Below are 23,255 nucleotides of genomic sequence, written 5' to 3' on the forward strand. Positions count from 1 at the left end.
ACGTTAAATGTAAGACTTCTGAGACCTTTTAATACCACTTTAAATAAAATTTAGGACCACCATCCAACGGGAATACACATCAAAAATTAATATGGACTTTTTGTAGGAAGAAAAAACCCCATTTGTGTCAGTTAAAAGAGAACGGTAAGGTAAGCAGGGTGTTTTCCAGGATTTTCCTCAGTGGAGTGGGTCATGAAAGAAAAAAGAAAACAAGGCACAAGAGCACACGTGAAGATAAAATATTTGAAATAAAGTGACAATTGGCATTGATAAAATCAGGAATGTCTTGCAGGCTCATTTGTAGCTTCACATGAAATTGGCAGATTTACTGTTACAGTTTCTCTTTATTTGTTTCATTTTATTGTAACTTTAGTCTGAGAGTTAAAATTGATTTTCTACAACCTGGTTCTCATCAATCAACATCTTCTAGTATAATGTTGTATTTCTAATAATTACCATTTTCTTAAAACATGTACTTTCCTTGCGTTTTATTCACATATTGTCTTAAATCTTTTAGTTTTATACAAAAGAAAAAGATGATGTAAAAGAAAAATGAATTTCCCCTCTCTACTCAGCGTACAATAATGACAAGCGCTTTAACCTTTGTCCTTTAGATTGAGTATTTCGGGTGATGGATGTGGATGAGTCTCTCTGCATGAGTCATTTGACAATTTTTCCACATCCTCACATTAAAAACTAATGGAGCCCGTGTGACTGTTTCTCAAAATCAAAGGATTTGTCCTTATTGAAAATGACTTTTAACTTTCCCTGAGAATGATTAAATGGTGACTCAGTGGCTCCGCATTGAATTTAAACATACAATTCAGCAATCATTCAAGTGTGAAATATGGACAAGTTACTGTCTTCAGTCCCAAGACTCGTTCCTTATGTTTGTCCTTAAATTTGAGCTGAATTTGGAAAAATGCGTTGAAATTTGCATGACTTCAAATGGCCTCTGATTAGAACTAATTTATAATTCTGTACTGTGCATGAGACAGGGCTACTGGGACCTCACCTGGAGCCAGATCCGGGGTATGGCTTCAGGGTGAGGGTTTAGTGGCAGGGCTTTAGCCCACGGGGCCCAGATGGGCTTCTGTCAGTCCAGCACCCACAGGAGGGGGCGCAGACATTTAGTGCAGGCAGTTCGATCCCTGGTTTCTCAAACTGTGTGTATCTGTGTATGTATTTAGTTTATGCAACAACTATTGACTGTACTGCTGCACGCTCTTCTTTTTTTCTTTTAATCTCAACAGTCATATTTTCCTGCTTAAAGAAAGATAAATAACTTGTCAATAAATCTTTTAAATTGTTTTTGGAGCTGTCTACTTACTGTGATTGTAACATAGCTGTCTGTCATCTTCCCATTAACAAACCTGATAAACCGCTTAAGACACTCCTCAGCTTCCAAACAACAATATAAAAGTCAAGCGTGAGAGAAAAAAGTTGCAGGGGCACAGATCCCGATCCCTCTGGTTTGAACATGGCTTTTGATTTATGTGCAGAATGCTGCTGAGCACCCTCCGTTCTGCTGCAGAGCCCAGAGTTGCAGAACCAAAGTGAATTTCAAATCAACCCATTCCAAGAAGGCATCGCATGCTTTTGATAAAAATCCAGAGGAGGACAATAATACCACCCTGACAAACCGTCAAGTTTAATCGTTACCTTTAACAAACCGCACAAAACCCGCTGATGGGTTTCGCTTCTCTATGTCACGTCTTCACCACTTCCCGGAGAAATGATGAGACACTTTCGAATTTAATTTGAATTGAGCACTGTGTAATTGAAATGCATCTACCCTGATGGATGAAGCCAAAATGTGAGGGGTTGGACGGAGTGTGAGGGATGATTAGATGTAGCTACAAGCTTTTGGCTGCCTCTTTTGTTTTTCTAATGGAGGTGATGTGAAGCCGAGGCTGGCGTGAAAACACTCTAACCGTGGTGTGATGAATGCGCCATCGGTTTTAGTGTAATTGTCTTGAATTTGAAAACAATTTCAGTGTAATTTGGTGTCATTAACGCTAATCGAGATAGGCCACTATGGGTGGATTTTAAGTGCCTATGCTTTACACGGAAAGTTTGAACAGAGGGGGAAGAAATCTGCAGTGAAAAAACTGGAACGAGGAAAGAGGGAAACAAACCAGGAGGCATAAATCCAGCCAAAATGCCGGCTGCATTAACAGACACTAAACCAGTAGTGGAGTGTTTGGTGCATAAAACAAATGCTGAATGATAAGCAGGCTGTACTTTCTCAAATAAAAAGCAAAGAACATTTTTATAGCATTCTATAAAACACACTGTCTCAAACGGTTACAAGAATAAAGGAGAGAAGAGCAGAGGCGGTAAGTGGTGAAAGACGAGCTGGAGGGAGAGATGTTGGAAAGGTTGGAAACTTAGAAAGGAGAGAAGAGATAAACACAGAGAAACACAACAGAGAACAAGGCCACAAAAGAAAAAATATTACAAGAAAAATGTGGCAAAATGTGTGCCTGTCATCATCTCCATTTCTTATTTCTTATCCCCCTGAAGTTTCATCTCACGGCGCAGTTCGTATTCATTTTCTTTTATCGGGTTTTGGAAAATATTGATACCTTGCAGTGGTATTAGCACAAAGTCAGTGGCAAAAATATCTTAACCCCCGCAGTTCAGTTCAAAAATAATCCCTATTTGCCTTAAACTGGGTTCGGTGCAGCAACTCAGCTGCTTTATACAGTTCTTTAAGCCAGCTTTCTTCTGATTGGCTACCCTACACAAACAGAAGGTTTGAATGACAGATGGGTGGGTCTTATGCCTGAGATGACCACATTATTATCCACTCTGGCTTACATAATATGACCTTACCATCTAAAATTTTAGTCATGTTCAACATAAATATCCAGAAAATAATGAAAGTCATATTTTATGTGTTATAAACTTGTAAATATGTTTTGTTGTTACATTGTATTAATCATGTTTTAATGCATCTGCATATGTTTACTTTAAGTTTTGACACTTGATGGTTTTGCTTTGCAACGACTTCATAATAAAAGAAACTTTGTGATGGTTCGAGTTGGTTTTCTGTTCACTTTCAGTTTTGACGGTCTGTGCTGAATAATGCAGCTTTCTTTGTTTCAGTTTTGTATACAAAACAATAAGACACTGTGGATAGAGCTTTAATAGAGCTGTATGCTCTCCCTGCAGGAGTTAGAGGTTTTTTCCTTTAATCTGTCACCTGTATAAATGTGTAAAATGCTTTAAACTCAAACATAATCTTTTCATCTCAGCTGCCAGGAGCCAAAACAAAGGCATGTGTGAAACTGGTCCTCTGTGGACAGGGTGCATCAGCACTAACCTGGAACAGGAAGGAGTCACCGATGCTGCCGGTGCCAAAGTGGCGGTACCAGACCGCACCGTCGTTCACGTCTTCCTGCGTGAAGGAAGTCGTTGCTGTAAAGCTGCGGTCGTCTGTTAGCGAGGGGAGCCAACCCTCTGGGGGGCCGTCAGATGGCATGGACACCAGCAACACCTCACCTGGGCGGAGAAGGTGAGCAAGATGTTATATTTGCCTTAAAAGTAAAATTAGAGTTAAAATTTATGTTTAATAAAGTTTAGAAATTAAATATGAAATTAATTATGCACTAACTGTTGGAAAATCTACAATATTACAATCATTCAGCAGATAAAACAGCTTGTTTGGAAATATTAAAGGAAAGTGTCACTGAGTGTTAAGGTACCATATTTGGGTTGCCCCTCTGAGGGGAGGATGCTGTAGACAATGTTATCAGTGCTGACTCCTTTGAAGTCTGTCTGCAGGTACTTTTTACCGAGTCGCACCATGCCTCCCTCTTTCACCCAGGTCACTGGAATGGACAGCATGTGAGGAGAGTCTCCAGGCTGAAAAGTAACAAACACACACACATCAAATTAATCAAAATTAATTTCAAATAGTTTAACATTATCTCTGTGGGAAACATTAAAGCCCAGAGAAGACTGTCATTTCCATGTACTCTAATTTATATTTGTTGCTTTACTTCAGTTCTGGGACGTCCCCACACGTCCTCTAAAACCGAATGTGGTGGTAAATACAATAAATTGAGTCGGAGCTTCTGTTCAGGTGTTGCTGTCATCCCACATGTTATTTCTGTCATTTCTGGATTTCTTTATTCGAGCGGTGCTTATTTATCTTAATTTAATGATGATAATGATTTCATGTTAATGACGATTATATTTATTCACTGAATTCCACTTTTACACCACCTTTATACTCTCTATGGCTTGGACACGAGCCATCTAATATTTGCTTATAGCTCGAGTAATTGAATTAAACAACAAAATCTATTGGAGCTCACAATAGAAACTATTCTAACTTATTTCTGAGCGATTTCTTTCACCATGTTCATATTCATTTTTTCACAGGCAAAGTCACATGTCTACAACAAGCTCATTTTTCCCCCTTTATGTTTCTCTGTCTGTGTTCTCCATAACAGATGTTCAAGCTGACTGAAATCATTAAATTAGTATCTGTATCTGCACTTCTACATTTGGTACGTTCTGTTGAGACCTTGATGTTGACATGTCCTTCAAAGTAAAAGCTTATTTACAGTTTAGGAAGTATCCACCAATTAACTGTTACACTGAGGAGAGCTGTCACCAACCCAGGTGTTTTCCTTTGATGCTGTTAGCATCGTCCAGTAAGAGTTTTAATGCAAAGGTAGAAAGGAATGCTTTGGGAAAGCGGTCAGTCAATAATCTCCTCGTCTCAGGCTTTTAGTAACACTAAGTTGTATTCTGTTCAAATGGATTACCAGTGAGGTTAATTTACAATTTTAAGGTGACGACTGAACTGGGCTCCCGGTTTGGAGTTGCCATGGTAATCAAAAGCATGCATAAATGGGAAGCATAAAACGGGGACGGCAACAATAAAACATCGCATCAAAAGCAGGATCTTTTTTGGAGGTGGCTTGCAAAGCAGCTTGCAGCTGAGCAGGAACTATAAACAGGCTTAAGAAGCTTAATTAGTGCAACTTACGTATTCAGCATATCTGCGAAGCTGATTGTGGGCTGAACACTACGCTCAGTGGATGATAAACCTGTGCTTTTATGAGTTGTCTTAGTGCTTCTGTAAATTTCTGTTTGTAACTCAAAATTTTGGAAGGACAACATCCATCCATCCATTTCTAACGACCATCTAACGGTGGATTGCTCCAGAACACTGTAAGAAGTTATGGTGGATCCAATCCCACTAACCATAAATAAATGAAATGCATTATCCCCTGATTACCATTGAAATCTTCACAGACGCCAGGTATTTACTGGAGGTCTTATGTAAAACTTTAAACAGGTGCAGCGGCATCACATTCGTTTACATTAAATTAGCTTTCAGACACAGTAAACTATACAATATGATAAGTGTCAGTAAACTTTCATCCTCAGATGCAGCTCGATGCCAGACTCACTTTACTGTTTGGCTTCTTTTAATCCACATCTGTCCTGAACTCAAGTTTGTGAGCCTTTCATGAAGTTGTCTGCCAGCTTCAGCATCGCCTGAGTGCAGTGAGTCTACCCTGAGCTCCACCGATCAGAAATGAAGTGTCACAAAAAACCTCAATATGTGTTTTCTTTGTTTGAGAAGTTTCAGCTCAACTTCAGAATCAGACTTATTTTCGTGATGATTTATTGATCCACGACAGAGTTCCCCCTCCAGGAGAACAAAGAGCAGGATTAGCTATAGAGAGCACACAGAGTTGGTGGATGAGTCAATATCGCCTGAGGGCATTTCAACAAAGACAATTCCTGCTGTCGGGGAGGTTTTGAAACTAGACCTCTTGCTCACTGTGTCATGCCGCTGTCTAAATAAAAACAGATATGACACAATTCTCGGATGTCTAGAAAAGATACCTGGCTATACGTTAACATAAGCAATAAATTATATATTTGATTATAAGGTTTATATTTATAGAAATTGCCTGCACAGTACAGGCGTTTATGGGTCAAATTCTACAAGTAATTTTACATTATTTTCAGCTGAGGAGGCACAACTATGCTTTCTCACATACATTAATAAAATCACACTACATATAATGTTAAATACTATAGCTACACTGTAAAAAAATAAATATAAAAATATGGTACAGCGTGTAATTTATAAAGTGTGAAATGCATTGTGGGAGAAAGAACTAAAAATGGTGGGAAAAGAGAAAGCAGAAGAAAAATGCATAATAAGAATAATCTGGTACTATTAGGGTGAGGGGTACTTGGATCTCAAAGAGTTAAACAGTCACATTACTTCAGTATCAGGTTTATTTTAGGAAGTTTAGAGGTTTTTCTTAGGCTTTAATCACAAACAGACATACACACACACACACACACACACACACACCTGGCTATTTACTGCAGAGGATAATCAGCATATCAGTGGCATAAACACTGTGGCAGTAGGTGGTAATGCATTACAAGAGTGCACACAGGTGTGCGACGCTGAATGTGCGCTGCACATGTGGGTGTCTGTGTTTGAAGATAACAACCTGCTGACCATCTGTGGCTCCTCTGCCTGCCGCCTGGTTGATCCAAATCACATTATTTCAGTGTGGCAGCAGAAGGCAAAGAATCACAGATCAGGAAGAGAAAACACATAAGTCAGTACGGCAGGCTGTTAGCTCACAGCCCACATCATCCAGGAGATTATCAAACTCTCAGGCTGAACATCAAGGTCTCTCAAGGACATTCATACCCAGAAGCAGCACGCTTTTCAAAATAAAACCGATCAAAGGTACCTGTTTGGAATCATGGCTAACATCCCCAGATGTCTAACGTTCTCTGACCTGCAGCTGCACTCCAGGTTGTAAATTTCCCATTTTTTCTTGGATAATACACAAATCTAATTAGTTTTTTTCCATGTGAGATTTGTGTTGCCTCATTAGGTAGACAGACAATCTAATCTCTTTCAGACAGGTGCGAAGAAAATGACATGCTCATGGAAGTTTCATTGCTTTTGACCTCTGGGAGTAAAGAAATTAGATTTACGTAGCATAATTCACAAACTGACAAAGTACAGAGAAGGTGAAATACTGAGAAAACACCTGAGAGGATGAACTAAACAAACGGGTTTTAAAGTAGGTTAGAGACAGACCTCCATAGTCAGGATCTACTCATTAATCTGCTCATTAAACTTACTGACTCACTGTCTCTGGGGGTAAGTGGGCTGTGATTTAGTTCTGGAAATGATGCCAAATCAATAACATTAAACTGCAATTCCAAATAACCAACATAAATGAAGACATTTGAGGTTTGAGTCCTGAAACGTGGACTGCTCTAATAGGCTTCCTATCTGCATTAACACACTGACAGGGTTTTCCCACACACAGATTTTTGGAACCCACCATTCGGGTGTTAGCCAGTAATAAAACAGCATTAATTTTACAGCAGGAAGTTTTGTTTTCACATCCTTCACTGAAGCACATTAAACATTTCTCCTGGTCAAATGCACAGAGCAATGCATACATTTCTGTCTGTCTGTTAATTAAAATTAGCAGTTAATTATTAATGATGCAAAATAAGTGACTGCACAAACATTCACCCGCTTCAAGTCACATCCAATCATCATGGAGCCTTTATGGATAGGGCTCAGACGGGCTTGCACATCTGGACAGCACAATCTGACTAGACTCGTCTTTTCAAAACTGCCGAAGCTCTGTGAGGTTTCAGGTCTGGGCTTTGACTCGGCCACCTTGAAACATTCATTTTTGACTTTAAAGCATTTTTGTGTAGCTTTTGCTGTTCATTTTATGTCACTGTTCTCGTGCAAATTAAATCTCTTCTCTGAGACTGACTCAGATTGTCTGGCAGGATCTTCTATGATGTTGCCTCATTATTTCTCCCTGTGTACTTATAAGCCTTTCAGGATCTGCTGTAAAGAATAAGCCCACAGCATGATCCTGCCACCACCATGCGCCGTTTTTGTGTTGACGTGCAGCGTAAAATACAACATCGAGACCCATCAAAGTGAAGAAACTTCTTAGACTTGTGACCTCGGAGTGTCCCACATGCCCATGGGGGAATTGTAGTTGAGATTAAATATGAGATCTCTTTAACTGTGGCTTTCTTTTTGCCACTCTCTGATAAAGTTTACACTGACTGTATGCAGAATCTCTCCTATTTCAGCTCCTGAAGGTTTTAACTCCTTTAGAGGTGTCTTGGTGCCCCCAGCTTGTCTCCTTCTAGGCAGATTTACACATGTGCCATTCTCCTTTCGTTTCGTAATGACAGATATAACTGAACTCCAGGCGGTCCTCCGTGACTCTGAAACGTTTTTTTTCCTCCATCCCTTGACTTTCACTTTTCAGTAACCTTTTCTCTGAGTTGCCTGGAGTGTTCTTTTGTCTTAACGATGTAACTGTAGCCATGAATAACTAATAATTTTCAAGGCGATCTCCACATCAGTAATTGTAGCAACAACTGGTTGAACCTTTGTTGAATTCTGCCGGTTGCCATATGGACGCTCATCCAACACGAAGGTAAACAGAACATATGCAGTAGAGCTTTGCACATAGTGGAACCATAGACTCAATATAAAACTTGGTTGTAGCCACCGGGATGGTATCTTGGTCATTTCAAACCAGACGTGATCATCAGTGATGGACATGACTGAGAATCTGAGGGATAAATAACTTACTAAATTAAGATCATTGTTCACAGGTTCATTATACGGGCCACCAAGTAAAATCCTTTAACTTTAGTGGAACCAAATACACACTGTTCACCTGTTTAGTGTGTATTACACTGACATGTTTGCAGGAAGGAGACACCATAGGCTGAAATTTGGAAGCTGCTTATTAATGACACTCTATAGGGACTCTTTACACAGGACTCTGCACGCCGAGGTGATTTCTGTCACAACACAGAGTACAAGAGTAATATCAGGTAAAAGGGCACAAAATGCCCACATTTTGATGGATAAATTGCATATATAGAGGGAAAGGTCTGGCCATGAGACAATATGAAAGCCATTTTTTCTTCAAATAATCTCCAGGCTTACAAAAATGAGAACACTCAATGTTTTACAAAACTTACAGTGACTGTGGCGCAAAGCCCAAAGCTTTGTGACCCGTTTAAAGTTTGAATGATGCCTCTGCAGTAAGGTCTGGCCGAGAGCTAGGGCTCCAGAGGAGGCCGAGTTTTTCACTCTCGAAAATGAGTTTATTTATTTCAGTGAAGTTTGCCGAGGTACTTTTTCGTAAATCTCAGAAAAAAGTGATGAAAAAAATGATGAATTGCTATAAAAAGTCATCGCCAGATTTAGGTGCATGTTGTGATATAACTTTTGCGGCAGTCCTCTCAAAGTTTCCAGACTAGTTTAATGCAGAAAATATTACAGAAGATAACAAAGTATACACTGTGCATCAATGCCTTTTTATAGTCACACCAAGCACAACAAGACCAAATCCTTCATTTCTTAACACTTACATTGAAAATCATCCCACACGTATATGGGGTGATTTCTTTTTTCGTCCCCATGCTGTACTTGGAAACACAGTCTCAGCTTTTAACTGACTACCAGTCTTTTTGTTTCTATAGCTGAGACCTTAAAGATTTACCACAACACGCCAACGTCCCATATGTGACAGCCAGTCACGTCATGCCTCAGATTTTAACACAACCTTCTTATTTTGTCGCAGAGTCATTATTTATTTTGACTTCTTGAGACGTAAGACTTCAAGATGTTTGACTTTGTCTTTCTCCTCACGTCTAAAGAAAATGAGTAAACTAAATAAAATAATGATGTTTCTTATGCCTTTAAGGGGTCGAATGTTCAGTCTTGTTCCCCATACCAATACGGCATGCATCAGACGAACAACTATGCTACAACAAAAGAACAAAACACTTTTGTCAACAACATTTTTTATCCCCAGCCACAGTATTCACAAGGACAGATGCAGAAAAAGTGCATAATCCGAGACCTTTAAAGGACTTTGAGCCCGGGGGCCTGAGATGGACCGTAAACAAGGCTTTTGGCCACAATCCACAAAAACAGAAATAAATGACTTTCCACAGATGAAGTCAGAGTCATCCATAAAACATTGGCAAGCTGCCCGCCAGGATGGTCATGCTGTTGTGATGACAATGGCATTGTTGTCTGTCATATTTCCATAATTCCTCTGGGTGAGCGGTGCACAGGGTGAGCTGATGGGCTTGTTAAACAACGAGTGAAAGTCAGCAAATGAAGACTGAATTCTTATCAGCAACCTTTTCTTATTTGATCTCAGTGACGCGTCCAGTAAAAGCGACGGAGCGTTTGGTAAAAGTAAACATGTCGGATATGTAAACAGAAAGAAATCAGGGTGTAATCGCTGAATATGGACTTGAAGCACAATTTGAAAATAAAGTAAATAATTGTACTTCTGCAAACTTAACTCAGCAACTCGCATCTGCTTCCAGAGCTGGATGGTGAGCAAAAAAACAAAACTAATTCCCTTCCATTTGAGCCGAGGAACAGAAGAGCCCGAGGGTCTTTCAAAGGCTAAAAGTGTTCTCCCCGAGACAGTAATTGAAAGCCAAGAGTCCTGCTTCCTATTCAGCTGAGCCCCAGCTCAGCTCAGAGCTCAGGCTCCATCAGGAGAAAGTCCATCCATCAGAGGGTCATTATCAGCCTGATTAGTCCCTTGCTTTACAGCCCCGTAATCCAACTTTCAGGAAAGCCCATTGTCCCTGAGACGCCCTGGCATCGACAGCTACTGTTGCTGCCCGGATGGTGGCCCTGGAAGAACAAAGCACTCCACACAGTGCCACGCTCCAAAATTAAAAGATTCATCGGCCCGAGTTTGTTAAAATCCAGGCAGAGCTAATAATCACTCAAGGCTTTATCTTTGAGCGCTGAAGGAGCAGTCAAGGTTCATGAAGTCTTTATTGAGAGCTTTATCTCTGGATTTAGGCTTTTATTGCCTTTGATCGTGTCTACTTTCCATTTTCTCTGGTGCACCACTACTTTTGATTTTGTGATTTACAAAAAACCTTCCTCAACTCGATGCCTTCAGTGTTTAGCTTTAGGTTAAGCCACGTCTCGTATATTGTTGTAGAAATTTAATATGTAGAGAAATCCTGTGAGGCATCAGTAAACTACACACAGCACGTTCATGTTTACCAACTTAACTGTTTGATTCAATATGTCATAAAAAGGTCAAAGAAAGCGATTTTGGTTGGAGGGATACACTTTTACATGTTTTATAATACTGTATTCAATAATACTCGCTGTGTACGAGTCTGGGGAAGTCTTGTGTACGCTGTAAGGCTAAAAGAAGCGCTGCACTAACTCAGAAAACCACCGTTAATAATGACATTAATTGAACTGCTTTGTTGCTTGCACACTGTGAGCCAGCTTGCAAAGAAAAGGAGATATACACATGACTGTCCTGCACTACTGTCTGCCACTGTTTTATTACAGCACTGTGCAAAAGCCTTGAGCCAGCCCCCAATTTCTTTATGTTTTTCTAGGAAAATGGGAAACAGATGTAGCAATTTATTGAAACGTGTGCAAACATAAATAGAAATACATTATAGGGTAAAAACAGAGTTTTGTACAATTCAGCAAGCCTGAAAGCCAATATTTGGTATGACCACCTTTATTCTAAATGCTGTCATTTCTTAAGGTAGTCTTCAGGTATGTTTTCGGGATCATTTTCATGCTAAAAAATGAAACCAATAAGCCAATAAGATGCTTTCCAGATGGTACTGCATGGTGGATAAAAATCTGTGCTTTTCTGCATTAATAATTCAATTTTAACGAGCTCTCCACACTACTGGCTGAAATTTAGCCCTAAACCATCACCGAGCCTCCACCATGGCTGTAGACTCTCGGTGTTGTGCCTCTCTCTTGCTCTTCTCTGTATATATTGCCAACGATCTGAACCAAAAATGTATCGCTCCATCAGACCCGCTGCCACTGGTTTTCAGACCAGTTCTTGTGTAATTTGCCAAACCTCTTTCTTTTCTGTTTGTTTCCCTTCTTAAGAACGGCTTCTCGACAGCCACCTTTCCACTGAGACCCTTTTTGATTCAGTTCATCCCTTGACTTAGGCGTCTGTTTTATGCTTGAATGATTTATGGGTCATTTATTAAGTGCTTCAACAAACAAACAAACACATAAATTCCCCTGAAAATGGTCATGTGCAAGGAGTGGACTGCAAATTGGTTCAGAAAGCCTGGAGCTTTATTGCTCAAGAGAACGTTAAAAGGAAAGTATGGCTCATTGGACACAAACACTAATATAAAGGATGGCTTTTTGCAAAAAAAATGTTATCCAAAGTGTTAGCATAACCACTCCTTGATAACCAACCTGGATAACGTCACCAGCAAAACACTGTAAATAAAGAAAAAGCGAAACAATTTCTACATAATCAGAAATAGAAATTCTGAAAATTTTTGCTTTTAAGTTCATCAACTTGGAAAATGAAGTCCATAACTTTTAAGGCTCAGAACTTAGTTATAACATATAGAACCTCCTCTTACAACTGTACAAGACATGATAAATAAGGCCTTTCTTTCTTTAAAAATGACTGTGGTATCTGGTACTCTTCTCACATTCCCCTACTGTCTTTACTATGGTAATGTACTCATGTAGATCAAACAGAGAGGAAGTGGGGACAACAATGCAGCCGAGACTCGTCCAAAAGCTGTTGACATAAATCACAGACATTCGTTCAGCTTTCCGTCACACTCTCCATCCTGCTCTTCCTCATGCATGACAGAATGCAGCATCAGGACATTTTACAGTAAATGGAGACTGGTATGTGTAAGTGTGTGTGGGATGATATTGATTTACAGAAGAGGAGAAAGCAGAGGAGTTGAGCCTGAAGCGTACCATCTGTACAAAGCCAGACAAACAGAGCTGCCCTCCTAAAATCAAACTGTGGTGACTGTGTGAGCTGGAAAAAGTCTTCTATGCTACACAAAATGACGTGGGATGTTTGTCTTGTTGTTTAAATTTTTTTGTTAAAGATATGACACATAACTAGTGTGCACTTTCTAAAAATCTTATCTTTTAGAGCCCGACTATTTCTACACAGGAAGGTGAAGTTATCAGCTAACAACAACAAACTCGGCTAGCCTCCACATATGAAAGGTATGGAAGCTCGTTTCCGCTCACTTGTTACACGAACTCAGTAAACACTTTTCTCAAGAGATTATGAGCTCAGTCACTGGTTGCATATCTTAGTTATTACAGCATGGTGTTCATTTAGTAAATGATGGCCCCTGTTTTCCCCTCTGTGGTAAAGAAAACATGTCCTTGGCCCAAAGAATCTTCAGAAGTCAAAGGTTAGGGGTGTTTGGACCTCAGAAAGTTTATAATACACAACTTCAAGCTTCAATAAAATGTAAACAGTTGGGTTATAAAAACATTTAACACTCTGTCCAGTTGATATAAAGGAGAAATCAGCCATAGTGAGCTTTTTTTGTACCATGCTGTAAAAGATGTTTATTTCTGCTGTAAAACCAGGCATCACTTTCCAAAATAATATCCTCACTCTCAAGTTTAAGACTGCATTCAATGAATGGAGTGCAGACACATGCAGAGATGCACACATTAATATCGCTGACTTTCATCTGTCTAGATGTCTTAGGTATTGGAAGCTTGTACCCCTTGCGTCCCTGTGCTAATGCTTAGTAATTCAGATGCCAAACCTGTCTCAGGCGAAACACTCCGCTCCCCTTTCGGTCACAATGGTCAGCGCTTTTTGCAAGATAATTGCATCCTTGTCATAAAAAAACCTCACCAGGAGCGATGAAAGAGCAGGACTGACGGCTGAGATTTTAGAGGCCTGACCTGCTCTTTCTGTAACGGTGGTTAAGCATGTGGGGGTCAGACTGCGCCTGCAGGTAACGGCTTTTTAGAGCACACTGTGTGGACAGGTCGAGTGAAATCAGGGTGATAAATGCTAAATTTTGGGTAGCTTAAAATGGTTTAAATAGAAGGAAGGGACATTAACTCTTTGGATGTAATCCCTCTCAATGGGGAATTTTAGAGAAGGTCTCCTTTTTCTCACAAAAGCCGTGTTAGGTGAAGCCTAAGGACTTTGGCATCTGTGTATAATACAGGGTAACAGGGTCGATGGGGTGGCACAGAGTGGAATTTTCCTCAGCTTGCGTTGGGAAAAAACATGCCAGTAATTAAAATAATTTAAGCTGCATGAACATCCTCCAAGTGTGGCGATTCCATAATATTTTGTGCCTCTGTTGTTGTTTACTTTGTGTTCCCTGTGTTACTATTTTCTTCAGTATCTTTGTGTATGACTTTTACTCAGTCTTCTTGTGTCCTTAAGTTGGATCCTGTGGGACTGTTCTAGGTCCAGATATGCCCATGGAGGAATAAACAGAGTTTCTGTCTGAAGAATTACAGAATTACAGCGATGAAATGACCTTTAAAGACAAACGTTTGACCTCCTCGTCCTCCTTGTTTGCAAGCTCCAGTAAATGATTCTACAAATTACCTCTGAGTCTTGTAAAGTATCCACAGCACTACTCTGAGCTCCTACGATGAGTCAAATTATCTGTTGTAGGACTCCTTTGTCACGGTTTGGAGTTTCTGTTTAAACACTTCCTGTTTTATTTTGAAATCTCGTTCATACGCCTCAGTAAATTCTACTTCCAGCATTGTTTTGTTTCCTGTGTTTTGTACAGTCAGTATGATTGGTAGACACACCTCTCCATGTGTTTGTCTTGTCTTCTGTGTGTTTCGAAGTGATCTCTTTGTGCCTCTCTTTGACTTTTTGTGCTTTGCTTCCTTTGCTTTGGGTGTCTGTGCCGGTTTTCTATATATGCATGACCCCTGTCCAGGTTAAAGACCGCATGCTAGATTTTTACTTTGCTTCCTGTACCTCACATTCAGGTCCTCTCATCCTTGCTGTTCCTTGGACTCAGTAATTTTGGCTTTGAGGTCATTTTCAAGCTGGAGGATGAAACTGGAAGCAATGAGAAGTCTCACTGTTGGTATTGCAATGAAAATATTCCCCCCAAAATTCACAGTGCTACATGTTGTTATAGTTTTGATTAAATATCTTTCTCTAACTAGGTTTTTAAATTCTAAACTGCTGAATCAGAGACAGAAATCATTCCTTGAGCTTACACGTAAGGCTTGACGTGAATTCAATCTTAAACCGATTAATAGGCATTTTCCTTTGGATTTTCCGCTTCCGAACATAAAAGCTTCTCCTGCTGCCAGAGGACAAGTGAGAGTACGTTTCCACTAAGAGAAACTGAACTGTAAAATGGGTGGAAATGCAAATGAAATTCTGTTTACACTGCTGATATCTCAACTCCCATAACAATTTTGATTTTATAAAGCAAATTTTGGAATAGATTTATCCGTGTAATTCTCCACTGATATGGCTTCTACGCCACGAATATTAACTATAAAAGAATCATTTGAGTGTGGGTGCTGTAGATAATGTCTTTTTTTCCACAGCTGCTGAAGCGTATTTGCATTTAAATTTAATTTTATTGCACATTACAAACATTTCTGTGTGTGTGAAGTCTCACTTTTAGTCACATTCTGTGTGATTTTTGGGGGATTTGACTCATTTCCTGAGATGATACGAGAGGATTAAAAAGAAAAAAAAATCAATTGCTCTGGTTTCTCTCGAAGCTACAGTTGGCAGTGAGGTGCTGATACTTCGAGGTGCAGCACACTGATCTGACTCAGCTGTGTACAGTCCAGGAAAGAACTTCATCCAGTAATAACAGATGATCAATGCTGCAGTTTTTACTCTGCAGAGATGTTTGAAGTGAGCCACTGAGCAGCAGGACAGCTTTAAATTAAAACCAGAGAGCCTTTAAAACATCTCTCTTTGAATCTAAAAGTATGTCAGTGGTGCTTTTTAATGATTACTTCCTGTTTAAATTTTGAAAGCAACCATGTCATGCATCAAATCGTGTGCTAAAGTTGGACGTAGAGATTGCAAACGTTAAAATAATAACTGCCTTTGGTTGTATAGCACCTCCCAGCAGCTCAGAGTGCTGTAACGTTTAAGAAACACACAGATTGTATAAAAGCAGCAAATATGACTTAAAGTTAAAGAAATTTAGGGGGGGAAATAAATTAACACACAATAATATATTATAAAACACATTTTACGTGGCATTAGCACTGAGCAAGCATTGGATGGAAGTCAGTAATGTGGATATCTGGTGGAAAAGCAGCGCTTTAAGCAGCTGCTTAAAAGCTTTAACATGCAAGAATCCAGCCAGAAAAAATGCTTCAGTCTTATTATATAACAATAGTGTGCAGCTGTCACTGTCTATTATGGTATGTAATTACTATTGCACTATATTGCTGCTGCTGGCACCTTGTGGTGATAGAGTCACACTTTAAACAGAAAAAGTGTGTCATCAGTTACATTGTTTGCACTGATAAATACTACTTCCTGCAAGCTACAATCACCAACAAAACACTGTTGTTTTCTACATCATAATAAATATCATTATTGAAAATTTCCATGGGTCCAGGTGGTGGGACAGTAGCCTACGTTGAGACCTGTCTTATCCCAGTCACGTCCTCCAAATCTTCAGAGGGCCACACGTCTTAATGCTTGACTTCAGGTATTTTAAAGTCTTGTTGTCACAGGTGTGTAAAATCAGGCACCTAGCCATGGAGTCGGCCTTTACAAGCATTTGTGAAAAAATGTGTCGTTTTCTAAAGAGCTCAGTGAATTTAAGCGTGGTATTGTAATAGCATTCCACTGTGGCATCGAGTCAGTTTGTAAAATTCCTTCTCTCAGAGATATTCCATGATCAACTGTAAGTGGCATTACTGCAGAGCGGAAGTGAAAGAAACTTCAACGTCTCACCATGAAGTGCAGACCACGTAAAGTTACAGGGCGGAGTCACTGAGTGCTGAGGTGTGGAGTGCGCCGCTTCCCAGCCTCTGATGATGAACCCGACTGCTTCACTTGTGAACTCACTAAACTTTCTTAATTTTATTTCATAAATTACAGCAAAAAACCCCAAACAAGAATACAGCAGAGCATGCTTTAGGATGTGACCAGCATGCAGTGCCCACTGATTTCTCAGCCAAGCTCCTGATGTCTGTTTTTAATAGGGGTCACAAAGAGGCTTCATCCCATGGGTGCTGTCATGCTGGCTATGTGCGCGTCTTCATCTTTCTGTATACAAACTAATGAATTATGCTGAACTATGCAGACTAATCTTGTTAATTTAATATTTTAAATCTATATATAAATGTCAAATATCAGGCATGAAGCATGAATCCTTCCCCTCGTTCCATCCTACCTTGTGGTGTATTTGGACTGTGAGCAGAATATTCTTGTAGCTGTGGCCGTCGTTGATCTGCAGCACCGCCCCGTCCTCTGCCCCCTCCGAGCCGTCGTGGATGTATTGAATCTGTTCCCGTGACAGCTCCTCCAGCTTGAATCGGCTGAGAGCGCGGTCGCTGTGGAGACGGGTCAGCCGGCCATGGCGGGGCGGCTCAAGTACCATGACCAGGACATCGGCTGCGTTGTCAGGGTCATCGACCTGCAGGACCGACTTGGTGATGGTTGCCAGGCTGCCACGGCCCTCCACAGTAAGAGGAGAGAAGGTCACGACTCTCGGGGGCTGGGAAGGATTTTAAAAAACAGATTATAGGTAAGAAGGAGGAACAGCTTTGAATATAACCTGACAGCTGTGAAGGACAGAGGTAGATTTGATTTAGGAAACACACAGCTTAGATACATTTTAACACTTCTAAAGGCTGGCTGACAGCAGAGGGGGATACAGCAATTTACCCCAAACACACTCAAATCATCACATGATGTATTTTTTCCCAGAGAACTGGGACACGGGGGCTGTGCTGACGCCAAGGGAAATGAAGAAATGAAGGTAAGGCGGAGATGAAGCTGGGCGCCTCATTAAGCTGCACTCAGGCATACCTGAAGCCTCACTACAGATGGCAAAATGCTTCATCTTGCTAACAAAGCCATTTTAGGAGCACCAGCAGGACTGGGAGGCTTCGCGTTGTAAACAAGAGCATAACTTTATCCACATTCTTTACACTTTTAAAATGAACTGTTCTTCTTAAAAAAATAAAATCTATCTAGACTAGATGTCAAACCTCCACCTCAAAATAAAGCATATGTAAAAAACAACAACCTGCCATTGTTCTTCCTCTTTAGATGTAAGAAGTACAAGGACGACTGGAGAGTGTTCACCTGATCCAACGGGGATATAAACTCTGTACCACATGCACTTAAAATTTTTCCAAACAACAGAAAGTATTACGTAAGTTTAGTGAGAAATCCACTCATAAACAGATGATGAACAGCCTGAGATCACCCTCGGTGGACTAGCTCAGGTTCCACACGTACAACCCTGGTCTTGATCTTTTTGACTGCAGAGATCTCTTCCTTCTCTTGGCTATGAGGAAATACACAGCACTAGCTTTGTGGCGCTCAAAGCACTTAAAAATACATCTGAACTGCACTCAGCAGGAATCCCTCTTTTCAGAAATCATGACTGGGTTACTCAAAAACCCCACAAACCTTGTTTGGAGAGTAGGAACTATTTTCTTTCTGCTTAACCACACCCAACCCCATAACTAAGCATCACAAGTAAGAAAAGGCCTCTTTCTTATTAATACACGATAATTTTCTTTTATTTGTTTTCTGTGGATGAATCAATAGAACAGACTTCTCATGTGATTGAGGGTTAGTTCCCTCTTTCTTCCATAGGAATGTTTTGGTCCAATGAGAAATCCGATCATCTTTTGCATCCCACTTAAGATGTTTAATCACAACTTGGTTCTGCAGGAGGTTTCTTCCTGTTAAAAGTAGAGATGGACCGATCCGATATTACGTATCGGTATCGGTCCGATACTGACCTAAATTACTGGATCGGATATCGGCGAGAAATTAAAAAATGTAATCCGATCAATTAAATATCAAAAAAGCACCTCACAAAACTTGCGACACGACGTAACTCGGCTCATAACCGTAGCACGTCGGAGCAGTGTGCATCACGTGATAGAGCGGCTGTGTGTATTTGGAGCCTCGCTACCAAACCAGCATTTCATCTCCGAGGAAGTTATCCCAGAGAGAAGTAAAGCAAGTGTGTAAGTTCATCTCTGAATGTTTGTAAAGCGTACCTACGTTAAGCTTAACAACCGATATATGGAGCGACTGCCTCTCTCTCTCTCCCTCCCTCTCCTGCTGCTACTTCAATCATGAAACTGATCAATGATCAGCTGATCGGCTTTTCTGTCGCGAGTCCGTCTCTCTTCTTTGTTTTTGGCCCACTTTGCACCAGAAAGAGGAAACCAGCGGCTGAACAACAGCAGCACGTTTAACCTTGATAAGCTGTTGTTAGAATTTATTTAATATTACTTTCTAGACCAGGATCCTTTTCTAGCTGACGGCTGGTAACTGTGCAGGGGCGGATCTAGCAAAGTTTAGCCAGGGGGGCCGATAGGGCATTAACAGGGAAAAGGGGGCACAAAGACATACTTATCTTTCTTATTCTCATTTAAAATGTCTAGCTTTTAATAAATAATTATCTGAATCTTACACCCAAAGTTTTAATCTGATGTAAAATGTATAGAAGTCCATTACTGTATATAGTAACTGTTAAGTCTAATATACCCTAGTAAGCTATAGTACTTTTTCCTTTGGGAAGATACCATCTGTGCAGTTTGCAATTCTGTAGAAGAAAGATGTTGAATATATTTAATTATTCTTGAAAAATAATTTATTTCTGTGCATTTTTTTCACACTGCATCAAATTAAAGTTGATTACGTCGATTAAGCATCATGAGGTGGAGGGTGGGGGTGGTTCCCTTTTTTTTTTTTTGCTGGGAGTTTGCAACCCTATTAGTTAGGTTGCTTAATATTTCTGCTAAGTACTCTTTAAAATACCAGAATAGGAAGGATGGAGTAGGTTTAAGTTTATTAGATTGATCAGTGTTGCTGAACTATGAAATATTTTGGGTGCAGTGTATTTTTTACATACAGGTATAACAGAATAGCTTTAGTGTTGTTGTTTATTTAAACTTGAGTATGAACTTATACAAAATGCAGCAAGATATTAAAAAAAAACAGTTTTATTGATTAAAAAACACACTATATCGGATTAATATCGGTATCGGCAGATATCCAAATTTATGATATCGGTATCGGTATCGGACATAAAAAAGTGGTATCGTGCCATCTCTAGTTAAAAGGGTGTTTTTCCTTTCCACTGTCTCCAAGTGCTTGCTCATAGGGGGCCGTGTAACTGCTGAGGTTTTCTCTGTATTACTGTAGGATGTAGAGCTGACTGTTGTTGTGAAACTTAATAAAAATGAAACTGAACTCCTCACATTTTTGTTTCCATAGGGGAAAGTAAACCTAAACCTGTACTTATAAAAGGAATCACAGGTGCATGTTTTAATTTCCTGTGTTTAAGTATGTGACAAGGAAAACAACACAGCCAGGAAAGTAAAGTCTGGAAGCAAAACGGCTTGGCTAAAGTTCATTTTAATACAACTTCTCCACAAAACATTTGTTAGCAGAGCAGCTTGGCAGAGACGAGGTACAGGTAGAGATGCATAGGCTGTCCCTGTGGAGATGCCAGTCTGCTGTGGCCCTGAATCAAACAGTTGTCAGGTACCGAGCTCTGAGCCGCTCAGCCTGACACAGGGCTTGTGTCCAATTCGCAGTGTGTGCCGGTGGTTGGCCGAGCTCCAGCTTTCTGGCATTACAGCAGCAACTCGAGCAAAGGGCAATGCATGAAACAAGCTGGCGCCAGAGAGAAGGATGACTTGTGGGAAAGTCATGCCCACACACTCCCTCTGTGTGTCTTTAAACCAAAGTGACCCCTGGTTGAAATTTCTAGACAGAACTGAAACAAAGCACAAAAACACAGGAGGAGCATGCAGTTATCTGCAGCCCCTTGCCCTGCAAGGGGGCCATGTGCTGACAAATCTTTAGACGTCAGAGGAGTTATCTCCAAGAGACAGACAACTTATTCCTCAGGCGCACACCTTAATCCTGTGTCGTCATTTCTGCAATTCTCACAGGGGAAACAAAAGGTTTTGGATGTGCTGGTGGGGGCTGAAATAGTGTATGTGTGTGTGCTATTACTTTTTTAATCGTGCTAAGACATGCTAACGCATGAAAGGCAACCGGTAAAGTCTCCTCCCTGAGGCAAATGAAAGCAAACATAGGCACGCTGAGGTGGGAGGGCTAACCTTTCATCCTGTCCTTACAGGTGAAGTGAGGTTCATTTTTGGCACAGCTGTCATCACCCACGGGGCCCTTGGGGCTCTGCTGTACTTCAAGAAGATGGGAGAGGCTTTTTGTGTGGTTGTTTTTGAGTTTATTTCTCGTTTGTTCTTAATTTGTTTTGTTTTTCCTGCTGGATGGTGTTCAGGGGAACAAAGTGGAAGAATTTCCAAAGCCAATTTCCGCCCTGTGTCTGCCTCATCTGCAGCTTTTCTCTAGTGTTTTTGATGTGTCAAACCATCACAGCACAGACCACTGAACTGCAGTCTACCTGGACGTATGATTAAAAAATGACCGTTTCACAGATTGCCTATAGTTTTGGCTTGGTTATATTTGGTCTTTTTACTGAATTTCATCAGAAAATAAAGGTAGACGGCTTCTTGGTATTGATTGACAGCTAAGCGCAATGCACAAAGTCCACAGCAAAAAGGACTTAGTGCTGCAGATATGGTAAGAAAAATTTTTAAAAAGTGTCCGAATTCACACTGTATGTGAGAAACCTCTTCAGTAGAAATGCCATCAGCAGATACTGGACTCTTAGAAAGTTTTTTCAAAAGAAGCAGCCAGTCCTGTCAGAGGGGGGGAGAGAGGCTATCTGCAGCTCAGATCTTTCATTCCTGAGGCTATTACATTCGGAGGCCCTGCTGGCTGGCGATCTGATAGGGATTTCAATTAAAAATGTATTTTATTTTGCTTTTAGCTACACAGGAAAGGCTGCATAAGCAGAAATCGTCTTGTTCTCCCTGCTGTATAGTCGAGTTTTTCAACAGCACCCTTAAAAACTAGAGTCAGTGTGTGGCGTAGTTTGGTTTTTCCAGCTCTGTATGGGACAAAATAAAAATTATGCATGAATAATAGGTGCAAGCCTCTGGGCTGCAAAATTAAAACAAATGCTTAAATTCCAAAAGCTGCAGCTCCTCTAATGACCACTTGAGGCAGACCCCACAGGGTGGGATGTTAACATGAAATAAAAAATAAATGCAGCCAGTTTCCTCCTGCATAACATTTTTCACACAGCTCACCTGTTTAAACATTATAAATGTGTAAAGTAAGCAGGGTCAGGAGCAGGAAGGGTTTAGCTTACCTTCTGCTAATCTAAGTCACTAAACTGGATCTATGGACCATGTTTGTGATGTTGGTTTCAGCATTTGATGCAGAACAGCCAGAAGATGTTGCAGTATCCTTCCCCCAGCCTTTTACACTCACAATAATCCCTGACCCCCCAACTGATTCCCTGCTGCTGTGATACTTCTTTACTATCATAAGGGCAACATCCTGGTGAAAAAAGAACAGCTATAGCTGTGTAATGTATACTTATTAAGACACATGTTCATCAGATATTACCATATGTAGAATATACATTTATTTTTTAATGCTTAATACTTCTTTTGTTGCCTTGTAGTCGTACTGACATTTTCATAGTTTTATTATTGTGAGCAAACTCAAGCATTCACTGATCGGTGTATAGCTTCACTAGACAGAGTAATTTAATACAGTTACTAACCAAATAACTGTCTCGTGACTTACACTACAGTTCTTTAACTGCCTGCACGATGAGTGCGGAGAAAAATCTAATGTGCGCTTTTATGTGTACTTGCACAGCAACGGACAAAAATAACAGAGCAACCATGCAGGAGTGAAAAGCATTTCTAACTTATTGCACACAGGGATAAAAATATGAAGGTAAAAATCAAACTGTGCTCAGTCCAGAACCAACAATAAACCGCTGAGAACATGACATCAAGGATATACCTGACAAAGCAACACGTTTTCTTCTGTTTATCAACAATCCATGATACTAACACGACGCTATCAGCGAGAGAGCCCTGAACACGGATCACCTCTGGATCCTTCATGCTCAAGCTGAGTGTCTGCAGACCTCAACCGACCAACTAAAGCTTGATTTTTACTAGATGAAGCAGATGAACAGGCCTGTAGGACTGTACGTTTCTACCTGTACTCATTCCTACACTAGAATCTGTTTATTTTTTACTGTAACATCTAAACATGTTAGTAAAAGAAAGGTCTTCAGGGATCGAT

At 40.3% G+C, this 23,255-nt stretch overlaps 1 protein-coding gene across 2 annotated transcripts in view; it reads right to left on the reverse strand.

Annotated features, from left to right (window-relative positions):
- The window catches only part of fras1 (Fraser extracellular matrix complex subunit 1), a 323,395-nt gene that overhangs the window by 85,635 nt on the left and 214,505 nt on the right, over positions 1-23,255 (reverse strand). For both annotated transcript variants that reach the window (XM_063490043.1, XM_063490042.1), the window contains exons 28-30: positions 17,254-17,577; positions 3,711-3,870; positions 3,329-3,507 (exon numbers count right to left, since the gene is read on the reverse strand). In XM_063490043.1, the coding sequence (XP_063346113.1) occupies positions 3,329-3,507; positions 3,711-3,870; positions 17,254-17,577 (663 nt within the window). The remainder of the gene's footprint in view (positions 1-3,328; positions 3,508-3,710; positions 3,871-17,253; positions 17,578-23,255) is intronic.

Source organism: Pelmatolapia mariae, linkage group LG12 (genome assembly GCF_036321145.2).
Source record: "Pelmatolapia mariae isolate MD_Pm_ZW linkage group LG12, Pm_UMD_F_2, whole genome shotgun sequence".
Classification (NCBI taxonomy): Eukaryota; Metazoa; Chordata; class Actinopteri; order Cichliformes; family Cichlidae; genus Pelmatolapia; species Pelmatolapia mariae.